This window comes from Zootoca vivipara, chromosome 7 (genome assembly GCF_965207765.1).
Source record: "Zootoca vivipara chromosome 7, rZooViv2.hap1.1, whole genome shotgun sequence".
Taxonomy (NCBI): Eukaryota; Metazoa; Chordata; class Lepidosauria; order Squamata; family Lacertidae; genus Zootoca; species Zootoca vivipara.
Window position 1 is genome coordinate 29580876 of NC_142590.1, and position 20156 is coordinate 29601031.

The 20156-nt window shown below is 39.2% G+C and overlaps 1 protein-coding gene across 1 annotated transcript in view; it reads left to right on the forward strand.

Annotated features, from left to right (window-relative positions):
• Positions 1-20156, forward strand: part of LOC118088835 (vitellogenin-1-like) — a 35134-nt gene that overhangs the window by 2388 nt on the left and 12590 nt on the right. Inside the window, exons 4-20 of the mRNA XM_035122949.3 lie at positions 196-447; positions 2855-3016; positions 4191-4351; positions 5775-5922; positions 6045-6205; positions 6313-6478; positions 7840-7965; positions 9117-9326; positions 10042-10259; positions 10365-10462; positions 13447-13571; positions 14230-14301; positions 15075-15191; positions 15414-15600; positions 16190-16283; positions 16407-16592; positions 19924-20059. Coding sequence (XP_034978840.3) covers positions 196-447; positions 2855-3016; positions 4191-4351; positions 5775-5922; positions 6045-6205; positions 6313-6478; positions 7840-7965; positions 9117-9326; positions 10042-10259; positions 10365-10462; positions 13447-13571; positions 14230-14301; positions 15075-15191; positions 15414-15600; positions 16190-16283; positions 16407-16592; positions 19924-20059 — 2619 coding nt within the window. The remainder of the gene's footprint in view (positions 1-195; positions 448-2854; positions 3017-4190; positions 4352-5774; positions 5923-6044; positions 6206-6312; positions 6479-7839; positions 7966-9116; positions 9327-10041; positions 10260-10364; positions 10463-13446; positions 13572-14229; positions 14302-15074; positions 15192-15413; positions 15601-16189; positions 16284-16406; positions 16593-19923; positions 20060-20156) is intronic.

Genomic DNA, 20156 nt, shown 5'->3' on the forward strand with positions numbered 1-20156 from the left:
GTGTTCTTGAAAACTCTTAAAGGTCAAGTCAGTGAAACTATAATGGCTTGTACATGGGGTGAAATAGATGCTAGGCAGAAAACATTTAAGCTCTAATTTGTGTGGTTTTGAGAAGGTGTGGTTTCGAAGACTGCCGTTTAAATAACCTACATGGAAAATAACATGAACTTTCCTCTTTGTGTGTGCACTTGACAGCTTCATAGCGTTGAAGTGCTTGAGCTCAATGGCATCCAGCCACAGCAGGACTTCAAGCAGTCATCCAAGCTGACCAAGATGTTTGAGGAAGAATTACCTGGCATAGTTACATTTCGCCACAGGAAAGGGTTTGTTGATGACATCATGGCTTCAGGACACTTCTCAGAATATAAACTTGGAGTCTTCAAAGGACTTCTGAACAACCTGCAATATTCCATGAAGCTAGACCAGAAAAGCTACAACTTAAGAGAGGTGAACTTTTAATTTCAGTTGCATTTGTAGTACTGTGGCTTTCATTTTATTTTATTTTGTTTTGTTTTCCACACTAGGCACTTACGATTATATGTTATTTTTATTTGTATTCTCTTATTCCTGAGAATTTCAAAGATCTTCACGTACATTTTATCAGCAGTCCTTTCAATAGATGTAAGACTGGCCAGTTTATTTCAATATAATAGTTTGTGGGTGGGTGGGGAGCAGCTGTAAACTGAAATAATGTGTCTTACTTAAGGCTACTTGCTGAGTTTGTAGCTCATATTTGAACCAGCACATCGCTGTTGACATTAACTACATCATATCCTCCAGTACCACAACAAAGTTAATAGACCAATATGGATAATAAATATATAGAAATAAGCAGGAGTCAAACTTCCACCCTTAAAATGAGGCTCATGCACTTGAATTCAAAGAATGAATTGGAGTCAACAGACAAACTTCTTAGCTCTGGTTTAGATCGAATGATCAAATGACGTGGTCATTCCACACACAAACAACATAATTTCTATTTGTAGTTGCAGATGATCAAATTACCTTTAGAATACCTAATCTCCTACAAAATAAATCTGGCCAAGTTAAAACTGCCTTAGGGATAAGCTTGCAATAGAGTGGTGTCAGGGCTACACTGTGTTAAATTGTAATTTGGCTCATATTGAAATCCTGACTACAGACTACAGTTAATTTCACTTTCACAGTCCCATATTTACATTAATCAAGTCAATTTTGATTCAGATGTTGATATTTGAAAATGTTTGAAGTTATTTTTTGGTATGAAATTTAGAATAGGGTTGCTTTAATTTAGAAAACAAATAGTTTAATACAGTAATATTTAATTTAGGAAATTGGTTTGGAGACTACGGCCAATATTCTGTCCCTGTATCACATTGTGCCTAGCTTTATAGCCATCCTATTTTTCTTCCAAACTTTCCATTGCCCTAAGCAGGCATCAGGCAATGGAAAGTGAGATCTGTTACCTGATTCTATGTACTGTGGAAAAAAAGTTATTCCTTTTGTGTCTCCTGAATCTCTCGCCATTCAGCTTTGCCTCAGATTCTCTTATTATGAAAGTGGGAGAACAAATTCTCTCTTTCCATGTCAATGCATAATGGTATACACCTCTTTCATTGCCGCCCACCCCACCCCCATTACTTGCCTTTTTCTTAACTAAAAAGCCCCAAATGTTGTAGCCTTTTTCTCAGAGTGGTTTGATCCAGGTCCTTTGTTATTTTGGTTGCCAATTTTGAATTCCTTCCAGTTAAATCCCTTTGACTTAACGCAGACAAGCCAGGTGATACCAGGGTTAGCTGTACAGTTTGGAGTTTATTTATTTTATTTTATTTTTGCATGATATCAGCATTAAGTAGCTTATTATCATTGATATCACCTGATAAACAGTTCATGGAGGAGTAGGCAATGAGATTTTAATGATCAAGTCTAATGACTTAAATGACTGTGATCACAGCTTGCCAAGGTGTTCTGTGTGGCCTGTGCAATGTCCCTATTTAAGTTTACTCACCTACAAGAAGCTTGTTTTGGGAAGGGGCAAGGGTAGGGAATCCTTCAAGGGTCAAATGTCACAATTTTTGAACTGCATGAAGTGCCAACATGTTCATCCAGTGCAAACTCTTCCCCCATCCTTTCATTTAATGTTGGGTTCCTAGTTTGTGAGACTGATCTGATTTGCAGGGTGCAAATTTGCTCATTAGCTAATGGCCAAGCATAAGGCATATGGAAGGCACTCCAGACTTGAAACACTTTGAAAAACAGTATTCAAACTTGGTAAAAAAAAAAAAACCTCTGTGCATATACTGATATTGCACTTCTGATGAATACAAAATCATGTCGTGATGTTATAGATCTGAGTGAAACCTGCTAATGTAAGGAAAGAGAGTTAAGGTTCCTCAGTTCTTCAGTGGTGCCTAATTATTGCTGATTTTATGGCACGTCTGCTTCTAAGGATTCTAACAGAGGATTGTGTGAGTTGTAGATTAGGTGTAATGGGATTTTTAGGGGCAAAGAGCCAGCCCCGACTCTGAAATCTCTGCTTTTGAGGTTTCATTCTGTCTGATCAAATTATTTCACCACATTTTTTATTAAAATTTTCAAATTATCCTTCATATACAATAAGCCTTAATTGGAACTGAATAAAGAACTTCCCAGTGGGACAAGCCATGGCTTCACTGAAGTCCGTCGGGGTTTGCCAGTGATCTTTCAGTAGGAAACCTGTGTTGGAATTTTTGATGAGAAATGTGTGTAAGGGGGGGGGAGAGTATAAGAAAAACTGAGAGGTTCATTAAAGGAGTCAGAGTAAGGTTATTTAAGGCAATTTCACAAGAAGACCAATATTCTCCCAATGAACCTGATTTCTTTATTCGTTTTACAGAATAGCATTTGGGGGAGGTGCAACACAACATACCTTGTTCAAAATGCTGTAAAAGCCGATGAGATCTTCATGACCAAGTCCATGGACTTAAATGACTGTGACAATGCTGCTTTCAAGATCTTTGGTGCATCACATGTTACTTCATGTGAAGCCTGTCAACAGGTTAGTATGGTGGTTGTGTGTATATAACTATATCATCTGCGGTCCTGTTCACATGTGCAAGAAGATCCACGATTGGCTGTTCATTTGCACACAGTTGCATGGATGCTGACCTCTGTTGCAATCTGCAGGATTTGCCATTCTGTTCAAGCTGTTTTAACATGCGATCACAAGCTGCTAGGTGGGTGGGGTGGGGGCAATGATGTGGTAAAATTGCTAGTACCATGTAGTTAGGCACACATGGGTTCCCATGTATATCAGTCGCAATGTTGCATTGCACTGCAACCAATCTATGCAGCTGTTTGCATGTGATTCATGCCTGAGTTGGAAACCACAGAGGGAGACAGTCAAGTTGGTTGCAAAGGTGAAGAGGAGAAAGAGGTCCAGAGGACCTTTGCCAGTGACCCAGCCCCCATGCTGGGTTCTAGACCCAGATGGCCATGTTACATATAATTTACAATGCACCATTTTTTCCCTCTCCACCTTTTTTCTTCTAAATCAGGCATCCCCAAACTTTGGCCCTCCAGATGTTTTGGACTACAATTCCCATCTTCCCCGACCACTGGTCCTGTTAGCTAGGGATCATGGGAGTTGTAGGCCAAAACATCTGGAGGGCCACAGTTTGGTGATGCCTGTTCTAAATGGCTGGAGAACAGGGGCAGAAGGGGTGGGGGGAGCTCAGAAACAATATCATTTTCTGACAGGACAATCCATTTGTTCTTTTCTTTCTCCTGATTGGGTTGATTGGGTTGTATCCAGTGCTTTTCTTCTAGAAAATACATGCTGGTACTCACCATGAAGTTGTTACTATAAGTGCCACACTTATTACCCAAAAAGAGACAGGTGCCGGCAATACACATCCTTGACATAGCTGTCAAGTTTTCCCTTTTCTCGCGAGGAAGCCTATTCAGCTTAAGGGAATTTCCCTTAAAAAGGGGGAGAACTAGACAGCTATGATCCTTGAATGCACTGGTTGTATCCAAACAAGTTCTCCTACGATTGTACCAGTTGAAATGAATGGGCATAAATTAGCCGTGTGCCCATTACGTTCCATGTATGTGCTCTGAATGGACCCAGCATCGGGTGCAACCCTATGTGTGATGATTTCTGGACTTGCTATGATTATGTTAAACATTCTAATACTGTATATGACTTGCCATTGCCTGTTTTCATACAGAAAGTCAAACCTTTCCAAGGCTCAGCTACATTCAAGTACAGATTTAGGGATGCACAAAAGGGAGACAACGAGAGAACAATTATGCAGGTCGAAGGTGTGGAAATCCGCGAGTTCTCACCATTCAATGAGCTTAGTGGAGCAACAGGCATCATGGAGGCCAGGTACCGCACCTTTGTATAACTGCTCCCTTTTCACAAATGCTTTTCAACTTATCAGTTCATTCGGCTTGCCATACATCAGGAAAATTCCTGACATGTACTGGTTTTCGGGTTTTCACTATTTTTGAGTGAGGTTCCTAAACAAAAAAGCTTGACCATTTTGTTGGTTTCCTAATAATAAAAAAATTGCCATCCCAAATTACCTAGTCAAACTCCTTGAGAGTAGTCTCAATATCTACTGTACTTCTGTTTCTAGTGTATCTGAAGAAGTGTGCATGCACACGAAAGCTCATACCAAAATATAAACTTAGTTGGTCTTTAAGGTGCTACTGAAGGAATTTTTTTATTTTGCTTCGACTCAGACCAACACGGCTACCTACCTGTAACTATCTACTGTACTGTATTTGCCAGCATTCCATTTCATAAACCCATGGATTTCCCTGGAGTGTCATGGTTAGCTATAAATCTGAAACATATGCACACATATAAGAACCATAACCAATATAATTTGATTTTTTTTAAAAAAAAGTATACAGTAATTTAAAGTGTGGAAGCCCAGTGAATAGAAGAATCCTGGAAAATCACAGTCGTGAAAAAATCTCTTCAGGCCAAAGTACATGTAATAGCAGTCCCATGTTTAAAACATGTGCTTGGCTTGCCTGGTTTTATTTTGGAGAAAAAGGAGCCCTAATCTGAAGCTGAGGCTCCAATACTTTGGCCACCTCATGAGAAGAGAAGACTCCCTGGAAAAGACCCTGATGTTGGGAAAGATTGAGGGCACAAGGAGAAGGGAAAGACAGAGGACGAGATGGTTGGACAGTGTTCTTGAAGCTACCAACATGAGTTTGACCAAACTGCGGGAGGCAGTGGAAGACAGGAGTGCCTGGCGTGCTCTGGTCCATGGGGTCACACAGAGTCGGACACGACTAAATGACTAAACAACAACAACAATCTGGATTGGTGGCGCTGCACTGATTTTCTCCTGAATGTCTTCTTTTGGAGGGGGAGGAGCAGTTCTCTTGTACTTGATATGCCTGCTTCCCTTTTCTAGGACTGTGTTTCATATTAATAAATAAACAAGGGTTTCTTTAAAAGAACAGTTCACCCATTGAAATGAATGGGCTTAAGCAGCAAAAGTTTGTAGAAATCAACAGATAGGCAATATGACTAAGATTGGGTATTACCCATTATGTCTTTAGATTCAGCAAATCTTCATAACCCTAAGGTCAGATCCACCTTCATTTTAAATTTACATACTATATTTCCTAGTTTAGTCCTGCTTTTTCTGCTGCAAAAGGAAAATTATTATTATTATTATTATTATTATTATTATTATCATCATCATCATTACAAAGCCAAGAGACAAAAAACAGCTTTCTGTATTAACTATTTGCTCACTAAATTTCATCGGGTCTTTCCACACTAGGCATAAAATGGTATTCATCGATATGCACGGCCACTTGCCACATGTCCCTTCTGACTTGAAGAGATGGGGCTCACTTTCCTACAAGTTTAATTATGAACTTCCTCCTCTTCCTATTCCACTGATAAAGAGCAACAACGTAGAGAGAGAGGTAAGTTTTAAAATTAGTAGTGGAAATGGAACCTTGCAACATACCTGTGTTCTTTGCCTGAGGCATTAAACAACACCTGACAATGCTCTCTCTCTTTTTTTTTTTTTAAATCTATCCTACAGATTGAGGAAAGATTGCAGTATTTGGCAGGACACCCAAATGCAAAGTTTCCAAGAGATGGTGCAATTAAATTCCTGCAGGCTATCGAACTTGTGCGTGAGATGAACGATACTAAATATTTAGATTCGCTCTTTAGAAAACATGCCAATGAGCCAACACTCAGGTAAGATAACAGAGGAAGTGTGTTATGCTTTTCATGCTTCATAATTGAATAAGATCTAAATTAAAGTGATCAGAGCTCAGACTTGATTGCTGCTTCTTTTCTTGTAGACACCTCATTGTGCAACTAGCTGCCGCTGCTGGTACTCCAGATGCACTTAGATTCTTGAAACATAGGTTTGATCAGAGAGAAATCAGCAGGAGTGAAGCAACACTGGCATTTGTTACCTTCTTTCATACCTGCACTCCATCTCCAGAAATCCTAGAAACAGCTATGGTAAAATACATCTTGCATTACGGGTTTTTTGTTTGCTGATGTCAGCTTTACCTGAATAGATTTTTTTTGGGGGGGGGGTGCAAGAATAAGTGCATATGACTTTAACATTTGACAGTTCCTACAACCTAGGCATCCTGAAGACTTCAAAGTAGCATTGTTCCATCATTGTGTCCTCCAGATGTTGCTGGACTGACTCCCACCATCCCTAACCACCAGTCATGCTGGCTAGGACTTAAAGGAGTTGGAGTCCATCAACATATGGAGGGCTCTTCTTGATCTAAGTTCTTGTTTTCCATGCCTTTGAGCAGCTCTGCCCAAGTCCCAAGAGAAGAGAATTCCCACGAGGTCAACAGTTTTTAAAACCCTGAAACATACCAGTTTGGTAACCACTTCAGACACCCATCTTCTCCCCAAGTGCCACTTAAACCTGAACAAATCCTGAATCATAAGTGATATCCAAAGCTACTGATACACAATGTAGACCCACTGAAGTCAGACAGAAGTAATTTTGGTCCACACGGAGTTCAGTGGGTCTATTCTAAGTATGATTTCATTGGCTATCCCTCAATATCAGGTAACAGAGCTGTGTAACCACACATCTGCCGGACAAAGAAAAACTATTAATATTTAACTTTGAATTCATAGCGGAGGAAATACAGGCTAGGTCAATATACAAAGGTGTGTGTCAGAGAGTATGAAGCAAATAAAATTTAACATATGGATACCAGATGTATAGCATTGGAGGTCCATCTTATAGGTTCCTCTTAACTCGGTCTCTGAAATGCTGTGGGCATCAAGGATGCTATTTGTACTTAAGTAAATTTTATTGTCATACCCAGATAGATCCACTGTCATACCCAGATAGATCCACTGAAATCACTGGGCAAGTTCATCATGATGAAATGAAGTGCATTTAATGGTTCTACTCTGAGTTTGACTTAGGTGAACACAACCCATTTAGTTGAGTCTCTGGGAAATTGTTGGCCTCCTGAAGGCTAGTGTTCTTATGGGCTAAGAAACTGAGCTGGAGTTCCCCTAGTTCAAATTTTACCTCTGCTGTGATGAGCCATTACCTCTCCCTTGGCAAGCCCATTATGTATCAGCCACACATTTATAATATAGGAGGAATAATGCTGTCTTACTTGAATAAACAGTTGTAAAAATTACTGAGATGATATACATTTGAAACTCTTGGAACACTATCCATCACTTTATATACTCCCAGCAATTGTTACGCTTTGGGCTATTTTCTCTCCTTTAGTCTGAAATGCATTCAGACCTGATCTAATTGATGCATATGTTAAAATGAGATAAATAATTTGTTTTCTGTATGTTTCAATGACCAACTTTTCTCTCAATAGGCAATTGTGACAGATGCCCTCAAAGGCCCCAGAAGTTTCTATCGCAGCTTTACCTGCCTTGCCTATGGAACTGTTGTTAAAAAATACTGTTCTTCCTCAGAAACCTGCCCTGACAAATACATCAAGGTATTGTGCCAATGTTTCAATGGCATTTCATCATTTAAAGAGTAAAAATATAAGGTGCTTAAGCTGGCCTATTATTATCAGCCTACAAGTTAAGATGCATGTGTTGAGTGCAGCCTTTAGAGGAAATTGCAACACATTGAAAACAATGAGATTTTTTGCTGCTGGTTTCAGTGAGTTCAGGATTACTGTCTCCAATTTGAAATAAAAATAAGGTGGGGGGGATTATTCTTAGCACTACACTACCATGGTATACTTGTCTCAGTAGTTCTCAGAATCTTTACCTATTATTTGCTTAACTGATCATTCAAATAATCATATGATACTGCTATAAAGTAATTATTACTGTAAATTCTTTGAAAATGTTTAAACTGAGTATCGTTCACTCCTCACTGAAAGCAATAGCAACATTTGTTCCAGGTTATCTAACATCAGGCATGGGCAGGTTAGTCTATTTCTGCTTGCGTTAATTTCTATGTCCTTTCCATCCTGTTTCCATGTTATTATTTGATTAAAAAATATCCACACAAATAATATTTAAATTTTTAATGCATTTTTAAATATGCATTTCATCTTAATGTACGTATTCCAACCTAAAATCTGCACTTTATTTTCTACGTTTTTTGAGCCAAAATTTGTAAAGAAATATTTTGAGAAATGTGATATCCAAAGGATAATTATTATGATTTTTGTATTAGTCAAAAATCTGGGTGGGCTTGTACTTCCTCTGAAAGAGCTTGGGGGGGGGGTGCTCCTGCATCCATCTTTTTCACTAGAGCTGGTGCAATATTTCTGGCAGTTCCTGCTTTGGGATGGCTTTGATATGGTAGTCCAGGCATTCATAACATCCATGTGAGGTGCTTTCTTTAGGTTGGTCCAGAACCTACAGCTAATGCAGAATGCTTCAGAAAGACTATTGAAGTGGGTGCCCTATTGACAGTGCATAAGACCTCCTATGCATATGGTACTTGGCCAAGTTTATTGTGACCTGCACCGTAGGAGGTGCTGGTGGGCAACCCCTGTCAAACCTTATCATGTCTAACCTGAGATCACAGGCTGTTCATAAAGCTGTCCCCAAGATCAATTCAAGATTCAAATCATTTTTTTAATGATTTTGCAACTAATTTTGAAACCACTTTCCCCCCCTAAAATAGCCTTTGAATGATTTTGCAATTAAAGCAAAACGTACATCCGACGTAGATGGACAAATCCTGGTACTGAAGGCCTTAGGAAATGTGGGACATGTCATCGTTGAGAAGCCCATCATGAAGACCTTTGCAACTCTAATTTCTTCTCCTGACTCCCTGCATCCTTGTGCTGCCATGTTAGCTCTAAGAGGCCTTGTCGAGAGGTATCCTGCACGGGTAAGAAGGCATGGCATTTTTGTGGGAATCTTGTGGGGGGTTTTCAACAACATTATAGAGATATTAGGAATATCTTTTTTTCTAATGCTAATTGATCACGGCGATACATTATTTCTCAAAGACCAGTTGCATTAGGGACAGCCCCTGTCTGTGTAGATACGTATACCATTATGCACAGAATTGAAACTCATGGGTTTTTACAGTGAGAGAGCAGTGTGTGATAAATTGCTTTAAACAGTTGATGGGGCAGATGATGTGCAGGTCACTCACGTCGCCAATGGGTGCTTTATCCAGTCCAAATGTGTCTTTCTTCTGTACAAGCAAAAACACACCAACAGAAAATATCGCTTTGCCTTTTCTCAAGTGGCAGATATTTCTAGGAGCAGGCTTTTAGAGGGTCTGTTCTCAAAACGCGGAGAAGGAGAAGGGCCTAAATCTTGGCTGGGCATGTCGTTCTGAAAAGCGGGAATCGGAAAATTTACATTGCAGATAATTGCTTTGAAAAGTTCAGTGCTGTTTTAATAGAAGTCCCTTACATAATATTGCCAGCCACTGAATTTGATTATTGTATGCTGTGGAAGCTGGGGCTGGCTGCCGTGGTTCAAAGAAGAAAAATCAAAATGCCTTCTTAGCTTTTTGAGCTGTGAGCCAAAGTCATTGTGGGAAGGAGAAAAATAAGAGTGCAAAATTTGTATTTTCAATCTATGTTGCACAGGTGGAAGCACTTACTCTTCCAATCATCATGGACAACAAGATAGATCCCATAACTCGAAAATGTGCTGCCATTGTTTATATGGAAACCCTACCAGCTCTCCCTTCATTGATGGCAATAACTAATTATGCATCAGAGACACCCATGTCAGAAGTTAAACATTTCTTGTTAACTCTTATACGTGAAGCGGCCACTTGCAGAGCTCCTGACTGCCAAGAGATGTAAGCATAATTTTTTTAAAAAAATGGTTTCCTTTTAAAAGGAGCAGGCGCACAACAAACAGCAGTAGTAAATGTGAACATTGTTGGTCAATTTGCTTTATTCAGGGCTTCTGCCTGCAGAGTGGCACTTAAAGTACTGAGCATCAAGATTCAGCGGCCAAGCTATCGCCACCACATTGCTTACTTCTTTGGACTTCACAGTGGTAAGAGACATGTGTGCTTCCCCCCACCCCCGATACTATTAATTCCTCCCAGAATAATAGTGATTGCTTAAAGATGAACCTGCTGCTTCAAGAGTAAAAGCCATTTGCTTCAAGAACCAGAAAGAAATCAGCCATGTCTTGTCATGTGACTAGCTCAGAAAGCACAAGGAAAGACCTGCGAAGGAAAGTATGCATTCTAGGGAAGGGGGTGATATTTGCAAAACCAAAATGTTCTCTCGTCTCTAAACTAACCATTTTGACTCATATAACCATTTTGACTCATATTTTAAGGAAGGGGGGGGAATGATACATTTGCTTTTTATGCCACAAAACTATGTTATACTGTGGTACCTCGGTTTTCAAACGTCTCCATTGACGAACGCTTCAGTTTTCGAACACCGTAAACCCAGAAGTAAATGCTTCGGTTTTGGAACGCATCTCGGAAGTCGAACATGAAACACGACTTCTGTATTGAGTTTTCCGTATTGAATTTTCGGTTTTGAGTTTTCGGTTTTCAAACGTTTTGGAACTCGGACGGTCTTGCGGAACGGATTACATTCGAAAACTGAGGTACCACTGTATTATTACCACTGTATTATTTTTTTACTTCACCCTTCTATTAATAATGTAATACAAATGATACATTTACTGGTTGTTGGGAGGGGGAATAAGATAACACATCTTGTGTATTCTAGGCCAAATGTCATGTTATTTTCAAGCAAAGTTAAAGTTTTACATTATATGATTTAAGTGGCTCCATTCTTAAAGAACCATGAAAATCCTAGAGATTTTCTGCATATTCCTGGGAAAACAACAACAAACACCCTACAAACAAACTCAATATATAACAATAAAAATAATATAGGCTCATTTAATAGCTGTGTAACTTATTAGTCCACTTGAAAAGCTAATGACAAATATTTCATGAAAATTACAGAAAATGCGAAGTTAGAATTTTGCACAGTGCCTTAGGTTACTGCTGTGCCTCCTGACTTTTACATGACCATGAAATCAGTTTCATAATAAAAATAAGTACCATGAACATGACTAGGATATACAGACCTACCAGTTCACAGAGATATGTAGGGAGCTCTTGAAGAGATAAAATAATTTCATGGTATATGAAATTTTATTCCCTCCAAAGCATCTTTATTGTCATATACTATTTTTAAAGTTAAAGGAATGAGATTTATCTCCTTAGTCCTTGCTCAGTTTTTTTCACACACTATAAATTTAAGCAGAATAACTTGCAAATACTTCCAAGATTCAATAGTGTGAGCGCTTAAAGTGGCATAAACTGCTGGTAACTGTTGGTAACCATATTTGGATATTAGCTAAATTGATATCATAGCATGAAAAATCTCTTAGAAATTACTATTATTCTATGATAAGTACCGGTATCTTCAGAGCAGAAGTAGCCAATGTAGTACCCAGCAGGTGCCACTGGAGCACAACTCCTATCCCTCACATATAACGTACTGAAAATGGTAAGAAACCAAAAGACATTTGCCGCCTTTGCTAACACTTTCAGAGAGGTGGCATGGTGTCCTGTTAAAGACAGATGATAAGATACAGATTGCTGTGCCAAATTACTTTTAGGAAGCTTAACATGTCTAGCAATAAATGTTGAAATGCCAAATCAAATGGCACTCCTTGTTCAGTAACAGTTAATTATCAAGTAAGCTCCAGCGAGGGTGAAATGCTATATAAAATATATTCTTTCCCTTTCATCGTGTCCTAGCGCTGTTTTGTGACAGCCTACATACAGAGCAGGACGTAGATGGCGCTGTGGGTTAAACCACAGAGCCTAGGGCTTGCTGATCAGAAGGTCGGCAGTTTGAATCCCTGCGACGGGGTGAGCTCCCATTGCTCGGTCCCAGCTCCTGCCAACCTAGCAGTTCGAAAGCACGTCAAAGTGCAAGTAGATAAATAGGTACCGCTACAGCGAGAAGGTAAACCGGCGTTTCCGTGTGCTGCTCTGGTTCGCCAGAAGTGGTTTATCATGCTGGCCAAATGACCTGGAATTTGTATGCCGGCTCCCTCGGCCAATAACAGGAGATGAGCGCTGCAACCCCAGAGTCGGTCATGAATGGACCTAATGGTCAGGGGTCCCTTTACCTTTACATATACAGCAAGTAGTTCAGCAACAGAATGGCTTGCATTAGTTTTCCCTTTTCTCACGAGGAAGCCTATTCAGCATAAGGGAATTGCCCTTAAAAAGGGGGAGAACTTGACAGCTATGATTGAAACTCCCTGCTTGATGTCATGCAGTCATATAGACGGAAATATATCTCACACACAAAAAGTCACAGTAGACATTATAAGAGAAGGGTGGAGAGTGCTAGGCATGGGTCTACCATTTTGACAGCCCGATGTCTGTCATAACATCTTTCTCATGTGTCTATTCACACTACACAAAGAGTCACTTTTCTGTGTTTATTTAGGTGAGGCATAGGCAACATAGCTTCCTCCAGATATTGTTGGCCAATGAGCTGTGGACATTGCAGGGGGTGGAACTAGATGACCCTTGGGGTCTCTTCCAACTCTACAATCTACAATTCTAAGATTCCATGAAACATCTAGAATCTGCCCATTGACTTAAACCAGGGATGGGGATATTTCCCAGTCATGATAACAACATTTTTTAAAAAACCAACTGGAAATAACAGGGAATCGGTGACCTTCCATATGCAAAGGAAGTGCTCTGTGATAGAGCTGTAACTCTCTCCTACAACATCTTCTATAAAGTCTTGCTCCCTCTCTCCCTTCCAGAAGAACTGGTCAAATGTAGAGAGAGTGCCAAGCCCAAATCACCGAGACACAGTAGCCTCTTTTTCTTATGCTGCTGGTTTTGTACATGGAGTTTCTTCGTTTTTTCATAAGATGCTGTTTTCACATTAAACAATTAGGAAATTAAATTTGTTTTATTACGCATTTTGAAGAACTGGCCAGGCTTATTGCTTGTTGTTTTATCTCCCTTTCAGAACGACTTATGGCTGGTTTGAGAGCTGAGGTTATCTCCATAGGCAAAGAAGGAAATATCCTCCCATACCTCACCATGTTCAAAACCAGGGTGAACATGCTTGGTGTCTCCTCTGATCTCTTTGAGGTAACAGAGGCTGTCCATTATAAATTGCATTAGGCCTGTGCCATTAGAGCTTGAATTAATTTTCTTACAAAATTCATTTGAGTCTGGTTTGTTTCTATAGCATGAGCTTTTCATACACTAAGCTCTGATAAAAGGGGGCAAGATCATCCTTACATGGTGTCTCCACCCCCATCATTCAGCCCAGACACTGAGGTCCAGCTCTGAAGGCCTTCTGGAAGTTCCCTCACTGCAAGAAGTGAGGTTACAGGGAACCAGGCAGAGGGCCTTCTCAGTAGTGGTGCCTGCCCTGTGGAACGCCCTCCCAGCAGATGTCAAGGCAATAAGCAACTATCTTACTTTTAAAAGACGTCTGTATTGTGTTTTTGGTATTTGGTTGGGAGCCACCCAGAGTGGCTGGATAAACCCAGTCAGATGGGTGGGGCATAAATAATGTGTTGTTGTTGTTGTTGTTGTTGTTGTTGTTGTTGTTGTTGTTAACAACAAATTACAACTTTTGCCTATAATGGTTTAAGTTAACTCATGCTCAACCAGCCTTCATAAATGTATTAAATGCAAATGACTGAAACATAGTTCTTAATTGTTTAAAATATTCTGAAACTGCTCTGATTTAAAGCATAGGAAGCCCTTCTAACTGTTTCATACACCCCTTTCAACACAGGTCGGCGTTAAGAGTCTAGGAGTATCTCACCTTTTTGAAAGGGCATATGCAGAAGGAAGGTTCCATGACTTGGTAAGTGGGTGGCATAATAAACCTCGTAATGCATTATTCCTACAAATGCTGTATCTGCTTAAGGCCCAAAATTGTTTGGGCGCATGATACCTGCCATACCAGCATGCCCAGTCCATAAAATTTGATAGAGAGGCGCTTCTCTGTGTCCCATTGGTACCCATATCCAAGCAAGGCGTGGCTGGTTGGGATGTGCTACATGCTTGGGATGTGATGGGCTTTTCTAAATCTATTTATTGATTCATTTATTGGATTTATATACCGCCCTTCGTCGAATGATCTCAGGGCAGTTCGCAATATAAAAATAGAAGATAAGAGCACAAATAAAGAGTTAAAACAGAAACAAAGCAGTAATTCCTCCAAACACATTTTAAAGCCTGCAGAATGTTAATCAGCCAAAGGCCTGGTTGAAGTTCCACCTAGATTGTGAAATTCCCTAACTCAGGGTGTGTGTTGGGGCCCTTCTCTCATTCCTTTTCACAACCTAGCTTATTTATTTAGTTCATTCAAGAAGACATTTGACCTGCCAGAATGAGGATTCTTTTGCAGCTGATTCCCCCCCCCCCCAATCATTTTGGTTTCACCTTCTATTTAATTCTGTTGCTGTTGGTTGTTTAATTGCCATTAGATTCCCTCATTGTTTTGTTGAGTGTTTTAAGCCACCCTGAGCATTGCAAACGTATGTGTTGCAAAAAGTGGGTATACCGTCATTTCTTAAAATAATAAACAAGCAAAACCTGAAATATTTCAATAAGTTTCTACTTCTTATCACACAGCCCCTCGATCAGAAAAAAGGACATGACCCAACTTTTGGAGGACTTGCTCTCAGATTTGCACGCCAAGACATTGGATATCTGGAGCTCACTCCTGATATGATGCAGGATGCATTGCAGGTGCCTCTTTTGACATGCATATTGTTTAGATATAAATTATATTTTCTTCTTCTTTAGGCTTTTGAGCATGATTGCTTTCAGGATTCGATTGGGTGCAATTATAACGTTTCAGCATTAGTTAGTATTGCACTGGCAACCTCTTTTTCCTATGAAAGGAACAGTGATGTGAAGCATGTGATATTCTTGTTCTCTTTGTTTAATCAGCGCAAATTTTCTTTGCAGACATTCCATGGCAAAATGCCTCTCCCCTGGATAAAAGATTCTGCAGATGCCCTTAAAAATCACCCAAATATGCAGTGGGAGAACAATTTCGTATCTGCGGAAATCTACGGTGTTGTGCCTACATGCACTGGACTTCCACTTCAAATAAGCTTGGTTCATTTTACTCACGCATCAGTCAATGGAAATGGTAAGGCAATAGAAATTTATCATCTACCAAGCACAGTGACTAACCATGGTAGTATCTACACAAGTATAAAAAATGCTGTGAAAATGCTTTTTTAAAAAAAAAAAGTTTTGAAAAGTGCATGAAATTTGCCATAGCTCACTGCCGCCATCTAGAGTCATATTTTTATATTGCACTTCACAACACACTTAAAACGTTTCATTTGCAGCTGTATAGCTGACTCCGGTCTTGGGTTTTACCATGAGAATGGTAGCACCTCATTAAAGTGGTACAGGAAAAAATATATAAGGACAAAAAATGTAACATGACGTATTCCTAAGACTGTGTTCCTGAGCACATTTAGCTGGAAATGACTGAGTTTCAAATATATTTAGGATAAAAGATGCTGGGGGGGGGATTAAATAAGCATTCCAGGGTTTCAGTTCCCCCCCCCATTATTAACTGTGAAACAAATAGCCGTGCTCAGGGCAAATTTATCCCTTTATCAAAATAATATCAAAAGAGTAACAAAAAATTGCATTTTTATAGATCACATTTTGCATAATAATTATTTTATAGCATGCATTTGTTTTATTTGCTTGCTTTTAAACAGTTCAATTATCCATGAGCCCAGAGCCGACATCACATTTGACTTTGCCTGACTTGCTTAACATCGATATGAAACTGAAAACCAGATTGTCTGTCAGGTAAATAGAATCATTGATACATAAAATGACGAAATGCAATTCAAGTGGTACAAATGTGCCCTCGGCATTCGTTAACTCTTTAACGTAGAGTTGCCATAACGTTTGTTTGTTTTTCATTTTTAGCATGGACAAAAATATGCTCGTGACGATGGGAATCGTTGTCCCTGAATTCCAGGCTATAATACAAGAGAATGTCAAAATGGTCACCAATATCCCTGTGAACGTTGATGTATCTGTGAACATTAAGGAAAAGATCTTCAAACTTGAACTTCCACCATGCAGAGAGGAAACTGAACTCATGTCTTTCAGGTAGGGCTAAATTAGCTGCCATTTCGATATAAAGCAAAAATTGGTAGAACACCCTTCCCCCCACTTCTCCCACAATACATTTTATAATTAGTACTTGATCTCTTGAGTTAATTATTTTATATTATCTAGTGCAGTGGACTTATTTTAAAGTTAAACACTCCAATCAAATTTATGGAGGTGTCAAGTTGAGATTGACAGAGTTGAAAGAGTGTTTTAAATTAAAAATCAGCTTTAAATGCTTGAAGATCACGAAATATGTTTAAAATGTTTGACATAAGCTTTTTCATAGATAATTAGATTGCACAGAATAATCCTATAATTGGATTTTTGAATCCGTATTGTAAGATTTATATACTATACATTTTTTCCCCTCATCTCTAACGACATTATAAACTGTTACTTTAGCATGTGAATATGCTGGGGCTTTCTTTTACAGTCAATACAACAGTGTTGCAAGGTAGATCAATATTGGTATCTGTTGTCTGTTTATCCCGGTGACAAACTTCTTGTTAGAATTCATAATGGCCTTTGGCATTTAAACAAAAAAAACCCACAAAAATCTGAGTACTAGTAAAGTTAAAGTGAATGGCATAAACTGTGTAAATAGACAGTATTTCAAAACCTTACCAGGCAATGTATTTTTGCATTATTTGATGAGCCAACAATTGAATAACTTAAAATTACATTTTTCTACATAACATCAAGAGGAAGAATGAGCATATAAAACTTGTGGGAAACCTAAATCTGAAGATTAAAGCAGAAATATTAGAAAGCTGCCAGAGAAGGCACTGCCCAAAATATAGCCTACAATTCAGTGACAAGCTGTTGAAAAATGTACATAGTACTACCAGAATTCCAGTTTTTTAAAATACTTATGAGCAAGGCCAATAAAAATAGCTTCACTTCACATATGTAAATTATTTGCATGGCTGATCACAAATGTGATTGATTATGCATCCTTAGAGGATTAATTGTTTTTCTTTTTTTCTCTTTGGTGAAAGCTGGTAAAAGTTTTTCTTTTTCTTTTTCTTTGGTGCTACATTGTATAGAATGACACAAATAAAAAACGTTAGGAAGGACACTTCCGTTTTGAAGGGCATTACTCTTTTTTTCTTGTCTGCACAGTCCTTATACTTTCTACTTATCCTCACATGTTTTCTACCAGGAAAGATTCTACCTAATTTTTCCCCCCTGTCAAACCTTCCTACTTGCTCCAGTATTATCCAACATTCCCCAATCCCTCATGTTGACATATGGAATTTGTATGGATGCATTAAGTCTGGCAGAATCAGTTAGAAGACTGGCCCCCTTAGCCTTGATTACTCAGTAGTTAATTAAGAAGTGATGCAAGTATCCTAGCAAGTATTCCTTGAGTGGAAGGTGTTTAGTATTGCATCATTTGATCACTCTGATCTGATGGTGGGAGTGGCCATCAATCACTTTAAAAATGGGCTTTAAGATGTTCTCATGGTGTTTGATCTCTGATTGCTCTTCTCAGTCAAGAACCTCATATGCTGATGTTGCAGTCTTTGAACAGTGACCAGGTACTTATGAGTAAGGAGCCTTCTGCCCAGTTACATGATTTGCTGTGGCTCCCTGTACTCACCAGGGACCCATTTGGAACCTTTAGGAAGTTCCTTGTAACTTTCCTCCACCCATTCTTATTAAAGCGGTAGAGCTGATTTCTGCAGAAAACAATATGTGACACATAGCTGCCAAGTTTTCACTTTTCTCGCGAGGAAGCCTATTCAGCATAAGGGAAAATCCCTGTAAAAAAGGGATAACTTGGCAGCTATGATGTGACACCAGTGTTGCCACTAAATTTATTGGTTCTCTCTTACATTCAGTGGAGAAGAACGGATCATTCAGTTCAGTGGCAAATGTAGACTATTGGGTTAAAAAAAAAAACAGTACTGAGAGAAAGATTAGGGTGGGGGAGTGATGCCGACTATTTCTGCCTGGAGATGCAAACCGTAGTTTGGTGACGGTTTAAATTATTAAATGTGAATCAAGTTAAAGCCACTTCCTTTTAATCTATTCTTCCCAGATGAGCCATCTTAAAATGCAAGTTGATTTGTAATTTCTTTCATCCCCTCAGCTTGTCTGAGAGAATATTTTTTGTCCCTTAAAAAAAAAAACCTGGAGCTTGGTGTGGGGTGCAGCTGTCATGCCCTTTATCTGAAACAGAGAACTTGAACAGAAAACAAAGCCTGTGGGTGATAAGGTGTCATTTATTTATTTTGACTTGACTGAAGTGCTCCATGTGAAGCATAGCTTGCATGTTCTCTACAGTACCCTCAGCACTGCAGGCATGGACAAGATGAAGAGAGAGAAAGATAAAAGGAATGCAAATTCGCCTTTCAAATAAAGTAGATTAGGTGTTCTTAGGCTTCCCTCCCAGAATGTGAAGCCCCTTATTCTCAACATGGGAACACCGACTACCTCTCAGCTCACAGCCAGGCAGGTCACTTCCACCCATCCATGTTCGCAAAACAACCCCCTGGCGACAATATCAGTTGCTTCCATGAAATACTAACAATGGAACGGGTGTGTGTTTAATGCATTTTGAAGCCATGTAGTTAGAAATTTAATGCCTGCATCATAAATATGATTGGACTACCAGCAGTTTAGAGATAAGAGTTTGTTAAAATGCTGTTGAGTAAATATACTGCTAGTGTTTTACAGCACAGGATGCAATCTTCATGCCCACTTCCCTTGGAATCAAACTCACTGAATTTAGTAAGACTTGCTTCTGAGTTAATGTGCATACAATCTGTGGGATGTGGAAAAGCAGTTAGTTTGCTTGGAAGCTAATTTCTCCTGTCAGGTGACTGACTCAAAGGAATGATATTGTATTGTACCAGAGCTTTTGACTTCCTTATATTTTGAAGTCTATCCCTTCTGCAGCAGTGTCCCAGACAGAACAGAAACCCATCACTTTCGCAGCTAGGATATTGATTAAATCCCAATGCTGGGATTGAAACTATGTCAGTGGCTTGTGCATTGTTTGTTTGTTTTGTTTTTAACTTTAGTAGAAAATTAGGAGCAGTGAGCATGAAATACTGCCTTTAAGTTGAAGTCTGAAAATGGCCACCCAAAATAGATGAGACTAACTTTGATTTTGTTTTAAAATATGACTAGCCACAGCTGCCTAGTCATTTTTGCCTAGTCAAAATTGTACCTGGGCATTTGGGTTGCCTAGGTACAATTTATAGAGCAATTTGCAAGGAACTCCATGTGTGCTCAAGTCCATACTACAAGGCACAACCCAGATCTTTTTAAACGTATTTGTGCTTCTAACACAGTTTTTCTCCCTCTGTTTATCCGGCAGTGCTGTGACATCTGTTATCACTCGCAATATTGAAGAGGCACCTGCTACCAAGTCAACTCCACTTTTCATCCCTCAAACTGTGTCTAAAATAATAAGAGGCTCCTTTGAGTCAGCAGAACAAGAGAATGAAAGAAGGGTAACCCATATTAGATTTTTGTGTGCACTTGTTTTTTGCTTGAGAAATGTTACTTTTACATTAAAAAATAAGTTGTGTGAGCTATTTTTAATGTGTT